The sequence below is a fragment of the Hakea prostrata genome, chromosome 7 (assembly GCF_041222555.1).
Source record: "Hakea prostrata isolate BN-2017 chromosome 7, UWA_Hpros_2, whole genome shotgun sequence".
NCBI classification, from domain to species: Eukaryota; Viridiplantae; Streptophyta; class Magnoliopsida; order Proteales; family Proteaceae; genus Hakea; species Hakea prostrata.
The window spans coordinates 9557261-9570405 of NC_142606.1; the positions used below are offsets into that span (position 1 = coordinate 9557261).

At 37.5% G+C, this 13145-nt stretch overlaps 2 protein-coding genes across 2 annotated transcripts; one reads left to right on the forward strand and one right to left on the reverse strand.

The window, feature by feature from the left end:
• Positions 1–2527: 2527 nt before the first annotated feature.
• IAA33 (indole-3-acetic acid inducible 33) lies at positions 2528–3654 on the reverse strand. The gene is made up of 2 exons (XM_089163176.1): positions 2839–3654; positions 2528–2746 (listed from the first exon to the last, which is right to left on the reverse strand). The coding sequence occupies exons 1-2, from the start codon at positions 3255–3257 to the stop codon at positions 2668–2670; spliced, it is 498 nt and encodes a 165-aa protein (XP_089019302.1). The 5' UTR covers positions 3258–3654; the 3' UTR covers positions 2528–2667.
• Positions 3655–10022: 6368 nt separating this feature from the next.
• On the forward strand, positions 10023–10794 carry LOC149009570 (flowering-promoting factor 1-like). Its single transcript, XM_089163178.1, has one exon. The coding sequence runs from the start codon at positions 10159–10161 to the stop codon at positions 10459–10461; it is 303 nt and encodes a 100-aa protein (XP_089019304.1). The 5' UTR covers positions 10023–10158; the 3' UTR covers positions 10462–10794.
• The last annotated feature ends 2351 nt before the right edge of the window (positions 10795–13145 follow it).

The following is a 13145-nucleotide window of genomic DNA, read 5'->3' on the forward strand; positions in this document are numbered from 1 at the left end:
ATCTTTGAATTTTGATAAAAAAAATCTGACATGGACCTTCCAATAGGTCCCCTCCTAGTGGAGAAAGAGTGTGGAAAAGGTTACCAAAAAAGAAAAAGTGTGAAAAAAGCATAGACCTCTACCTTGTCAAGTAGCGGATCGGATTCAGATGCCTCTAGCTACACTTTTCCTCGATCCATGAGAACCTAACAAGGTAAGGGACAAGGAGAACATGTTTTTCCACCATTTGCCTACCTCTCATCTCTCTCCAGCAGCTTGGAGGTTTGACTGCTCACTCCTTATATTTCCTAAATCCATTTTACTCATATCGAGAGCTGTTTAGCCCGGTAATTCTAGTCAACGAAGATGGCTTTCACAGATATAGAAAAGACAGCTTTTTGGCTATTTATGTACTAATAATAGCAATTAAAGAATCTCGAGGACCTGGCGAGGTTCCACTCCTTTAATTAAGAATAGATTGTTCAACTAGGTCAATAAATGGGTTGGATTTAGATTGTAATACATGATGTTTTGGTGTTGATATTTCTCTTTCGAGGAGTTCTATCTCTGGAGCATTTAAACATGAGGTTCCCCGTGGGAAACACATTCATACATGATTCCTCTTAATCTACCGAATTATATATTACTTTGACATCAAATTGTTTGGTCGAGAAGTAACATCTGGGCAAGACGCCACACTCCTTCAAAAGATAGAATGAATGCAAAAATATGTATATATGTCAAGCTAGGATATGGAGTGTAATTTTGGGTTAGCGAGTGTGGATGAGTAGTTGCCAACATGACATTAATAGAGCTAGTTGAACAAGGCAAAAATGAAAACCGTGTGAATTTGGACTACATGATCCACTCAGGACCACCTCCTTAGGAAACATGAATGTCTAACAAAGCCTGATAAATGATTCGATCGCGATCGCTACCATTAATTAACTCAGATTCAATCTCTTTATGTGATTTAGGTACAACTGTTGTATTATGAACATTGATCTCAATCATGGTTTTGTCTTAATTTCGTTTTAAGAACTTAGTACCATTTTAGGTACGTGCTTATGAATTTAGTTTCTGATGGTCATTTAACAGTAGAAAAATGAGCCCCGTGATCAGTTTCTTATTAGAAAAATCAATTCTCCCAGTGAACACAACTGGCATAAGTTGCTGGAGAACCAGACGTAACGGGGAAGAATGGTAAGGTTTAATATAATAGTGTCAAGATGAAATTGAGAAACTCTGCAGGGACAGTTGGAAAGAAATTCATTATTCGACATGTGAATTCTTAATTCAAATCTCATATAGCTGCTGAGGTATGGTCTAGGATGTTCAAGTTGCAGAGGGTTTTATTTCTAATTACCATGAAACAGCTCTTCTTTTGGGTTCTGACGAGCAAGCTCATGCCTCAAAAATAATAGATTGTCCTTCATTCATTCACTCCTATCATGGAACGATCAAAATATGGGTGCTTGTAACTTCTTCAGAAAAAGCTAAAATGGGTAGTTTTACATCAAAGAAATGATCGATGAAGTTCTTTAGCATAAAAATTCACCACCTGGTTTGCTTGGAGATACCCAATTACAGGAATTGTCACGGTAGATCAGTTAAAATGAGAATGACTAACATTTCTAAGCATTCATCTTATTTGCATCTGCGCTGAGCAGCCTTTGAAGATAGAGATTACTACTTAAATCCGCCAGTTCTGCTCTCCAGAGAGACAGAAGAAGTCACAGAACGTACCCTCTGTTCTTCCTGAGCAATACAACATATATTTGTGGCTTTCAAGGAAGTATATTGTGGGACCCATTGGCAAAGTTTGTTTGCTTGCTTGCTCTATCCATTTTCCTAACCTGGGAATTGGGATAGCATAGCGTAAGAAGTTTGGTGGGATCCATTGACAAGCCTGCTTGCCTGAATATCAATTGCGCCGAGTTCCAAAATCCATAACGATTCCATGCTTGCTTATAGCCTGGATAAATCTCGCTGTTGCATTGGTTCTGTGATTTCATTACTTCCTTTTCCTTTTATGGGTCTGTGATTGTTTTGCTAGTCTTCCATATCGTAGAGTGGGTGTGTCTTTGGATGTGGGATAAGGGTTTGATTAATAACCATGTAGGCGACCTCGTCTGGTTTTCAATTTTTTTCAGTTTGAAGTTGATTCTTGCAGATTCGCTTTACCCAATGTATGAAACTATGACCAGAAGTTTCTAACTCAAAATTATCAATGAACTATTTACTCATTTTAGCAGCAAAGTCGTCAAAAAATGAGCAGTTCTTAGTTAAACCCACTTGCAGATACTGTTTCTTTCACGCTTCATATGTTCAAAGATTCAAGTTCCCATTCTCGAATCATGTAATTATGATTGATTTCGCTCACTCACATATCAAGAAACTGAAGAAGGGGGAAACCTTTTCGTCTCCCATAATTGGAATGACTTGATGCAGACACACACACACTCACCCTCTCCGTCTTAAGCAGCAGCTTGGAAAGAAGAGGTGGGTGAGACAGACCCTTGCAAGGTTCATGAAACATAAACTTTTATTCATTCATAATCATCTGAAGAAACAAGGAACATACATATATATGATTATAATCTTTAACATCTAGAAGTTATATATTTCCCTTTGAAAAGGGTTTTGGTTTTCAGGTACTTCCTTGTTTTCCTTTCTGGCATACACCAGTTAAGTTCCTCCTCGTCCCCTCCTCGAATTCCCCTTCACCGGAATTATTCGAATTCTCTTAGCCACACGAACAAAATCCCTGATACATGTTTACCATCCAAGCTAGAGACATCAAAATCTCAATTTTTTCAAAATTTTTGGATGAATTGACAAAGAAACAATGAAACTTACTTCCAATTAAGATCACCCACAAGGAGGAGATCATCTTCCATGTCTTCATAGGCAACGATGTGACCAGGCACTGCATTAGACAGGTCGAGTTGGGTCTCCGACGAAACTCCAGCATCACCGACATCAACAAACATCTGACGCAAGGCTTTTGCGAGGCTCTGGTAGCTGTTATGCTTATGAAGACTGATCCTTTGGCAGATGGAACGACCTTCTAACACCACTGTCACCGGTGGAGTCAAGTTTGATAAATTATCATCTTCACTCCTCCAGAAGTAATTGTTAGTATTGGTAGTTGCACCGTTGAGCTTTGCCAAGAACCCATTAGGGTTCAGAGGATGGTTCTCTTTGGTGGCGCCGGTGAGTTTCATTTCTTGCCATCTCCTCTTCATGTGGTCATGATGAGACTCAAAACCGCTCATGGTGGCTACTCAGGGATGAAGATTAAGGGAAGAGAAGCTATGAGAATATGGAGGGGGTTTTATATGGGAAAAGGGTTTTATGAATTTGTGATTTGTTCAGTGTTTGTTTTGGTCTTGGAGAATTATAAATGAGAAGAGCACAAATGTCGGAAGTGAGTCAGGTGGGTTTCTGCAACCGCTCTTACTTCGAGCTCTCCTTTTGCCTTTTTCAAAGCCATTAATGGGTGTAGTTACTGCTATCTATCTATAAAATCTAATATGAAAGCAGGAGGAGGAAGAGGAGTAGAGCTATACTATTCTCTGAATCTCTCCTCTTCGATCTCCTTGATACATGGAAAATACTGAAGATGATCAGTTTTATCATCAAATGTGATTACTTGCAAGAGCAAAAGTGGTGTTTTATTGATAATTTGGATTGAATGTTACTTAATTTCTTAGATTTCTTATTAATAAGTCGTCTTGGGATGGCAATGGATCGCGTAGATAAGAAGTTTAGCTTCCATTGTCAAGATTTAAAACCAGTTCGAAATAATATTTGGTTGTAGACAACCATGCATTCTGACGTTGGATTTGGAATCTTTTCTAGTCTGATTAGAGTAAAATTTCAAATATATTCTATTGTTTGAATTCCTATTTGGAGTAATTAGGATTAACCGTGCAAGTACGCTGTACTGAATCATAACTCGTCTTGTGAATCGGAATTTCTAGGCTCTGGAGACGACCGCGCTGCGGTCGCCGAACGGTCCGCTAGTTTGACTCTCATGTGGTCGGGAGTCTCACGTCATTATATTTTTCCAAAAAAAAATTATTTACTCGTTTTTATCAATAAAATCTTGACCGTTCATTTTTATGGAAAATACATTACGCATGAGATTACAAGAGTATTAATTTGACAAATTGATCTAACTAGGGTTTTGATCACTCCCCTCACATCGTTCACATAAAGGTGATTTTGTTAAGACATCTTTCTACCTGCTCAGGTCACGAGATCATTGATTAGGGCATTTGAACCATTTATTATCTACTTTAATACCTGAAAAAGCAACTTCAAAGGTATTTTGTTAAATACGTTACCAAACGCACCTTCAGCGACCACTCTATAACTACCTCTCCTTTTGATCTTTCTCCCCTAAATTTATTTTCTTTAATTCATATATAAACTCCTCTCAAAAAATCATAAATAAATTAAACTTAAATACTTATACTTACTGTTATATATAATGAGAATGCTTATCTGAAGATCAATAAAACATGACTAAATGCCAATGCAGAGCTGTTCTAATGGTGAAACAAATACTTTTTAGTGAAAGGGTCGTATTCTCATCCCACGACTTAATAAGCCCCTTTGTACTTCAGATGGGTTTGGATGGATAACCAGATTGGGTTGGGTAGGGTGCTGAGGCCTGAGGGATTATTATAGCCCATCAGGTCATAGAATTTGGGCTCAATTTGATGGACACAAACTAAGAATCCACCTGTTTAATAGATGGGCATTGGTCCTGCATACAAGAGCCCAGCCCATTTATCACTAAATAAATGATGTCTTTGTACTATTGTCAAGGAACTATAAGAAACTGATAACTTGTAGCTATTGCATCGCTTTTAGGGTTAGCAGTTGCTTCACCAAAAAGGACCCCACCACAATGGAAAATGAAGAATTTGATTTCGTGGATCCAACTTCACGTGAAGTAGATTAGGCTTATGGGACAATATAAAAGTGACCCTGCCACTTGTTCTCTAGTGTACATTGGTATCGATCGACATGTGGTATTTCGTGTTGACGTGAGAGCGCTATTCAATCAATGAGTTGTGACATGGGATTTCAAGGGGTTGACTCATTAACGTCTCTTAATAAGAGGTTAAGAGTTTGAATTATTTGGGATCAAAGCGAAGTCCTGTCATACATTTAAATTATACGAAAAACTACTCCCGAAGATGTAAGTCGGTTGTACATGACCCGAACAAACCTTGAGGGTCCTACACACACTTGTCCTTATCAATTTACAAGTATTAGTCATCTAATTAACATCTTGTAGTGTAAAAAATAAAAAATCACTTGAGCATCCAAAATATTATCAAAAATCCATTGAAAAATGGATTTTATGTGTCAAAAACATAACTTACAGTAAAAATAATATTGTCAAAAAAAAAAACAATGAAATACTTAGAGACATAATGTTTGGTCAGCATGAATACATACATCTACCTAGAAGAACCAAAGGTTTCTCTATGTTACTAAGAATTTTCAAAATTTTCCTAGATTGAGTGGAATAGATAGAAGTCGATCGTATTAAAACTCAAAATTTTGACGGTTATAAAATTTTCGTAGGATAGAGTTATAGAAGCTATAGTAACCCTTCAAAGGGTAATTAATGCCCTACAAGTTGACCAACACTCTCTTCATTCGACCGACGTTTTAGAGCCGAATCCACACTTTTAAGAGGTGATGCATCTTCCAAAAGTTTTGTACCTGATTCCAAGGAATTAGTTTCATATTTTATTTTCCTATAGCATTACTTTACTTGTTTTATTTAGGTTTCAACATTCTTTCACAATCCAACTTATTTTTGTAAGGCTCAATACTAAAAAAAGTAGAGTATCTTGAAGTTAATAAATGATATCGCTTTATATGTTCTTCTTTTAAAGATGATGAGAGAGTTGTGGACCTAGAACTAGATGTAACTCTCGTAAACTAAAAATACTCTCACCCACCAATGTCCACCTCAAAAAATAAATTTCTAGCTTGTTGATCCTTAAATCCTAATTCCACATGAAGTATAAATTTCTTCTCATAAACGAATAAGAATGCAAATCCAATAATAATTATGTGTATGAAATACTCAACCTCAACATGCAAGCTCCTCTTTTCAAAGAGTGACACGAAACTGCAAAAGCTCTTAGTTTGTTATTTTTTTTCATATAAATTACTGAAAATGACAAATGAAAACCAGTGTAGAACAAGTGGAATATAATCTGATTCTACTTAAACCAACAAAAATGGTAGTGTTTATACAGCTGTAATAATATTACATGATTTACATCAACCTTGTGGAAATATTTCTACTTACTTTACAAAAAACCAGTGGAAGCTGGAAAGTGGGAACTTAAAATGATAATTATATATTTAGGTGTGGAGACCGATCTTTCCAACACTAAACTAAAACTATAATTAGTAGTACATTCCTTTCTCTCTTTATTGCTTTGTTTAAAAAATTGATTAATCAGCAATGATCAAGAGAATCCCAAAACGTCTTTCATGTCTCCGTGATGCATTTGGTTTATGGTCTCTTTCAAGTTCTTCTTTCTTTGAACATAAAATAAACCCAGAAGGAGTTGTTTCAATCGCAAAATCAAGTTCATGATCAGGGAATTGATCCTAAGCTATGTAATCTGGAAGGGATTTATTCTTCTTGTATGGGTTAGCTTCGGCAAAATCATAACAATCGTACTAATCAGAGTAATTAAGGCTATTGTGTTATCCTTCTAACTTTAGCATGCATGTTACCGTTTTCCTTTTTAAAACTTTAGCATATTCCCACAAAAATTGCTTTGCTATCTAGTTGGTGATAAGAGCAAATTCTATAAGAAAAAGATTAATCATCAAATCAAAACTTACCAACTCTATGTCATCGATCGATCTCTTCATCCCCCCTTCCCCTTATATATATATACAATTTCAAAAGCATTTTGCTGGAACATATTCAATTTTGTAAGAGAAGCCTAGAGAATTCAATGCTTGTTTGCACTCATTTGTCAAAAAGATTAGCAAAACTTAACCCACACTCATTGAGAGTATCATTCCACATTACAGGGAAACAACTCCTTTTTTTGGCTTTCGATATGAATACTATTTGGGTTTAGGAGGAGATGACCAATTGAAGTAAAAGATCGATCACCTGCAAATTTTTTTTGTCTTTTCTCTATTCTTTTGCATTGAGAAGATTACCTTTCTGTCGATTCTCAATCAAAATGAGACAAAAGCTAGCGTTTATTAGAGAAAAAGTTTGTGGTGGGAGAATCCCCTCCACAAACAATTCATTCTTCAACATAAAAGAAATATTATAAGAAATTTAAAAGCAAACAAGCAGAGAAGGAGATTGCTATCAGGCTTTTTCGTGCCACATCCACATCCCAATACCTGCTGATTGGGTCATGGGTCTTAAGTCTTTAACTCCAACAAAGCATACTTATTCTATGGGTCCAACCCTTAATTTTCTAAATGTTTGGAGTTAACATAAGAAATCACAATATGATATGATTACCTTGCAACACCTATCAAATCAACTATCCCATCATGATATGGGTTTGGTTTGATTCGGTTCAGTTCAGTTTAATTGTGGTTTATGCATGTTGGATATACGAAATACCTGGAAGGAAGGAGAAAGAAAAATAAATTTCAGATAAGGAGATGTCCAAGATATTAAGGAGGATTCTAGCTGGAAAAGATAGTGATGTTACGATGAGAATGTCCAAGACATATATGAAGGAGGATTCTAAATGGAAAAGAGAGTGATGTGAAAGTCTGAACTCTCTCTCTCTCTCTCTCTCTCTCTCTCTTCCTTCAACAATTAATGGCAACAGCACAGTAGAAAAGACATACATAGTCATTCACGTGGCACAAGACATGATTCCCCTTGTATGAGATATATCTATTTCATCTGTTACAGAAGATAGGAATGGAAGGGTCCCTTATATGACTCCCATTAGCTAAGTTACCGGACCTACATAGTTTGTTCCATCAATATAGCAAGGGGACCATAATAAAACAGGAAATGTGTTGATACAAGTTTGAAATTTTATGTGCATTGGTGTACGTATAGTGGTCCTTGGTTTTGGATTAGCTGCAAAAGCTGGACCAGCAATGTCTCCCTTGTTATGTAGCACTAAATTTGGTACTAATGGTTATTAATCCAAGTCATTAATTGGTAAACCCATATTAACATCTTTTTTAATTTGTAGATTGATAACTAACTAGTGATTAATCCCATTTTAATCTTCACCCTCTCTCTCTCGCTTTCTCTGTCTTTGTATGAACGTATGACTTATAAGTCTCTGAGTGAATGTGTGTGTGTGTATGCCTTTATATGAGAGTAAAGGAAGACAGTAGAAGCTTGACCAAACCATGCCTCTAACTTGTCATCTACTGTGCAGCACGTATGTGGAGATGCTGATGGGCATTAATGCTGTGTTTTGTTAGGGCATGATCCCACCCCCAATGTAGAGTTGACACCATAAATGACCCTTATGGCATCACGCGACACTTGGCCCCCTTCACGTGTCGCCCACGTGGAAAGCTCTGAGTAGATCCCACATAAAATCAATTTGGATATCATAGTGATTGGCTAAACAATAGGGTACGTCAAAAAACAATATATTTAGATCTAATGCCTGAATGAATGTTGAGAAGAACTTTCAACATTCATCCCTTGTGATATTGTCAACCTTAACCGACTAACTTGGTTCGACCAAGGGTAAACTAGACCGGACAAATGTCGGTCGAACCATACACGCACCAAGTGACATACCGTGTATGCCAAGCAACATATTCCAATATAATTGTAACAAATCTTCCTAGTATCTCGAACAAGGTATCTATTCGAGCCAGGTAGTTATGATTGGTTACAAAGTCTTGATCAAACTCAATCATTACTCAGCTCAAGAAAACCCTAATTTCACACTGTCAATATAACTAACTAAAATATATACAAACTAAGCATATGCTGAGAAGAAGGAAAGCATTCTTTTGGTATTCCTACTAGCATTGAGAACTCTGCAACCTTTGTTCTTCTTCTAAGGCTATGGACATTCACTAACTAACTTGTCGGAGGCGCAACTTGGCCAACCCGGTCGAGCATGTTTTTGCAGGTTAATTAGAACAACACCTTGATTAGAATAGAGAAGATGAAAATGATCTTATTTAAGTATAAATTGAATACATATGGTAGCTCAATTGGGAACCCAAGTAATGGGGGGAGCAAAAGGTTTGGTTCGTGATTCAGTAGCTAAGGTTGTGGATCACTTTCATGTGCACCTGTGCTTGTGTACTAATTATGAAGCAGAGATTTCAACAATGGTAACAATACAAAAGAAGAGGACTCCATGTTTTGCAATATAGAGATGAAGCTCCCAGCAGTCCTACTTGAAGGAAACAACATGAAAAGTAACCTATTGTCTTAGAAAAACAAATATATTAACAGATTTGTTGGCGAACTCCGCGGCAAGGTGACAATTTCTACACCAGGAGGGATGGGCTGGCTCAAGATGATGGTTCTTTAAATGGCCAGAGATGAATATGAAATGCTAGATTCATCCCTCTCTATCTGTATCTATACGTATGTTTCCACTACTCACGTAGAGAAGATGTGATGGAATGTCAATATTCTAGGAGGTTTTTTTTTTTTGGGGTTCAATATTGTAGATCATCATTGACTAGCACAGTTTATTAACAGAGAGTGCATGTCTTGAGTGAAGATTCCTCGCTAGGTAGATAGCAAGAGATTCTCTTTCTTCTTCTGAAGTTGGCATAGACATGGGTGGGGGCGGGTGGGGGTGAGGATGGTGGTGGTGGGGACATGTCCTGTTCCCGTGCCCACCCACCCTTTTCTTCTCTTAGTTTATCCTAATAGCTAGGTCCCACATTTCCAAATATTCTATAGCGAGGTAGTAGCTGCTGAAGTGAACAAAGCATAACTTTAGAACTCACTGCCAATAGAGATCTCCCTGCTTGTCTCCTCCTCCCATGTATATAAACCCCCTTTGGCTTCCCTTACCATATCATACATACCTTCAGCACTTCTTCACTAGCTCCTCATCAGCTTATTTTCCTAGCTACCCATCTGTCTTCTGTGTTGACAGCTCGTAGATTTCTCTGCAACTAAGACAGAGGAAAAAAGAAAGAAGTATGTCTGGAGTTTGGGTGTTCCAGGGAGGTGTGTTTCGTCTGGTGGAGAACCCACCAGGAGAGAAGAAGGTATTGGTTCACCTCCCAACAAATGAAGTGGTCTCATCATACTCAACACTGGAGCGGATTCTGAGTGAGTTAGGGTGGGAGAGGTATTACGATGATCCAAACTTCATCCAATTCCACAAGAACTCATCTCCCGATCTCATCTCTGTTCCTAAGGATTTCATCAAGTTCAAGTCGGTACACATGTACGACATCGTTGTTAAAAACCCCAATATCTTCCGTGTCCGTGACATGTAAGTGTTACAATTAATTACTACTAGCTAGTAGCTAGCTTGTAACCCAGAATCCCTGCTGCTCTTCCCTTTACTTTGAACCTCATTCTAGTTGTGTTCTTTGCTTTGCTTTGCTTTGCTTTGCTTTGCTTCCTGTGTGAGTCGTCCGCTTGTTAACCTAGCTCTAGTCTCAGGCTCTCAGCTTTCTATATATAATATGTATCTTTCTGTTTACTTGGGTTTATGTAGTTTTTTGACTGATTATATATAGTGTGAAATGTAAACGTTAATTTTCTCTTTAATAAGAAGAGCAGTGACTGTGAGTGATCAGTTAATCGCTGGATATGAACGCATCCAGGTGAAGTGGATTATCTTGTGGGAAGCGAACATAAAACCAAAATGGGTGATGGCTTCACGTGCAGAACCATGGCAGGGGGCTATTACGTGGAAGAAGCAGCAAAAATGATAGGTTTCATAGGAGGACCAGACCACCATGGATATGGGTATGGTACAAGGTTGTTGTATCCCAGACCCGCCCCGAACCCCTCCGCTCCGAGTGTTCTTTCTTCTAAAATTAGGGACCAGGTGGGGTGGAGTGGGTGGGGTGGGGTGGGGATGGAGAGAGAAGAATCTGACCCTTGAATCATATGCTATTGTGACGTAGGAAAAGTCACTGAAATATCACCGAAATTCAGCAATATTATTTCACCATTTCGATGTATGGGGATATGAAACCAGGCCCGAAACAATATTTTTTCTTTAAAATTGGTCAAAATATCACTGGCAAACCGGCAAAATATCGGCAAAAATTGCCAAAACTTGACTTGGATCTCTCTCGTTCGTTCAAAAATCTCAAATTTTAGGAAGAGTTGGTGGTAACGGAAATTACAAGAACTAAAGGGAGGAAGAGGAGATGGCTGGAGAAAGGTTTTTGAGGTTTCAAGAAGAAGATGTCATTTGAACAAAAGCAGAAAAACAAGTAAGCCTTAGCTACCGTCGCCATTAGGATCCCTGAAGCAACTCAGATTCCTCCGCTAGGCTCCACCACTATGCTGAAATCACCTATTTTGTGCCAAAAATGTCAGCAAAATGTCCCCGATATATGAGTTTTTGCTGGTCGCCAAACCAGACTGTTCCAACGACATTTCGTTCCTTGATTGTGACTATACCAATTCTCAATCCCCACAAATACTTCTAAAGGATAATAGTTCTGGGACTAAACTTATCCACGCGGCCTTATTGCACCCTATTTGAAGATGGATCTTGATAGGTTGGTTAGTCTAGCGTGGTGGTGCTTGTGGTTCCCCGTATTTGATGAAAATTATGTGGACTCCATTAAATCATATCTTAATTGCACAAAAGAATGGTCAGTTAAGATCAAGGAGAAACGAGTTTATTTCATTTAAATTGTTACAATCTACAAGTGTTCTGAGATTAATAGAATCCACGTGACTTCCATCTAATGCTAGGTACCACAAGCATCACCATGTCAGACGCACCAACCTAGTAAGATCCGTGTGGGATACAAGAATGGTTATCATCACTATGATATTTTTTTCATCCTTTTTTGTTATTATTTTAATTTCTTTTGGGTAGAGTATGATATTTTAGTTGGGGAAACAAATTCTGGAGTACTCCACTAAAAAAAAAAAAAAAGTTTGATAACCCACCCAAGTGTTATTAGTTCGAAAAACTCAAAAATAGTTGGAATTGTCTAAATAATAATACTTCTTTAAGTGTTTGATAAAAATTGCTTCAAGAATAAACACTATCAACAAGGTTTTAACAGAGTTCTTACGCTTTAAATGTCAAATTCTATGATATCCCTTTCTAAACTCTTTCACTTAAACCTGACCCGCACCTAACTTTGCTTATGAGAAAACAGGCGTAACTTGCGCTAAAACTTTTTCTGAGGCAGAAATTTTCATAAGTTTTAATTTATATTTCAAAAATCACTTGAAACAAAACAGTTTTATCAAACGATGTTAACCAATATTTTTGTTTCTTGAAATAAAAAACACCATATATGAGTGAGTGATGATACAAAATCCTGCTTGGCCTTCTTAGCTCTGTACTTGCAACAACGTGCTCGACTTGGTTGGTCAAGGTACACCTCTGACGAGCAAGTTAGTCGCCAAGAAGATGTAAAACTCAATTACCTTCGAGAGTCTAAAGTAATTCATCTCACCAAAAAAACTTACCTTCCTCTGCTCATTCGTGGAGTTTATGTGATTGAGATGATAGAGTTTGATCGGAAGTCCAACCATGGGTGGAGTGATGGATCCGCTTAGGATAGAGTATTTTACCTTTCCTAAATCAAGCCCAAGCCCAAGCCCAAGCCCAAGGATGTACTACAGCATAAGTAGGCTAATTGTTGATCCACGGCCCAAATATGTTAGCCCAACCCAGTCGCCCATTGAATTTTAACATCCAAGACCAATTGGGCTCATTAAGCCCAAGATAATAAATGCAAAGTCCAACATGAATACTACCTTTATAAGAAAAAAGGTCCAACTGTAGGTTTTCTATATTCTTCATGATAATTATACCTATCAATTAATTAATTACATCACTTATGCACTCACGCTGGGCAATTACTATCAAAAAATATTAATTCAAAACCATCTTCCCATGCTTATAGAAACTAAGGATGATTTAGTACACTTTGAAAGTTCCAACTTTTATACTAAATAATTCAAAAAAAAAAAA

What these genes read in the sequence shown, in the direction of transcription:
- IAA33 (XM_089163176.1), bottom strand. Translation starts at nt 3,257, where the DNA reads ATGAGCGGTTTTGAGTCTCATCATGACCACATGAAGAGGAGATGGCAA. An exon ending in GTGGGTGATCTTAATTGGAA is followed by an intron (nt 2,747 to 2,838) that starts GTAAGTTTCATT and finishes AACATGTATCAG; the next exon opens with GGATTTTGTTCGTGTGGCTA.
- LOC149009570 (XM_089163178.1), top strand. Translation starts at nt 10,159, where the DNA reads ATGTCTGGAGTTTGGGTGTTCCAGGGAGGTGTGTTTCGTCTGGTGGAG.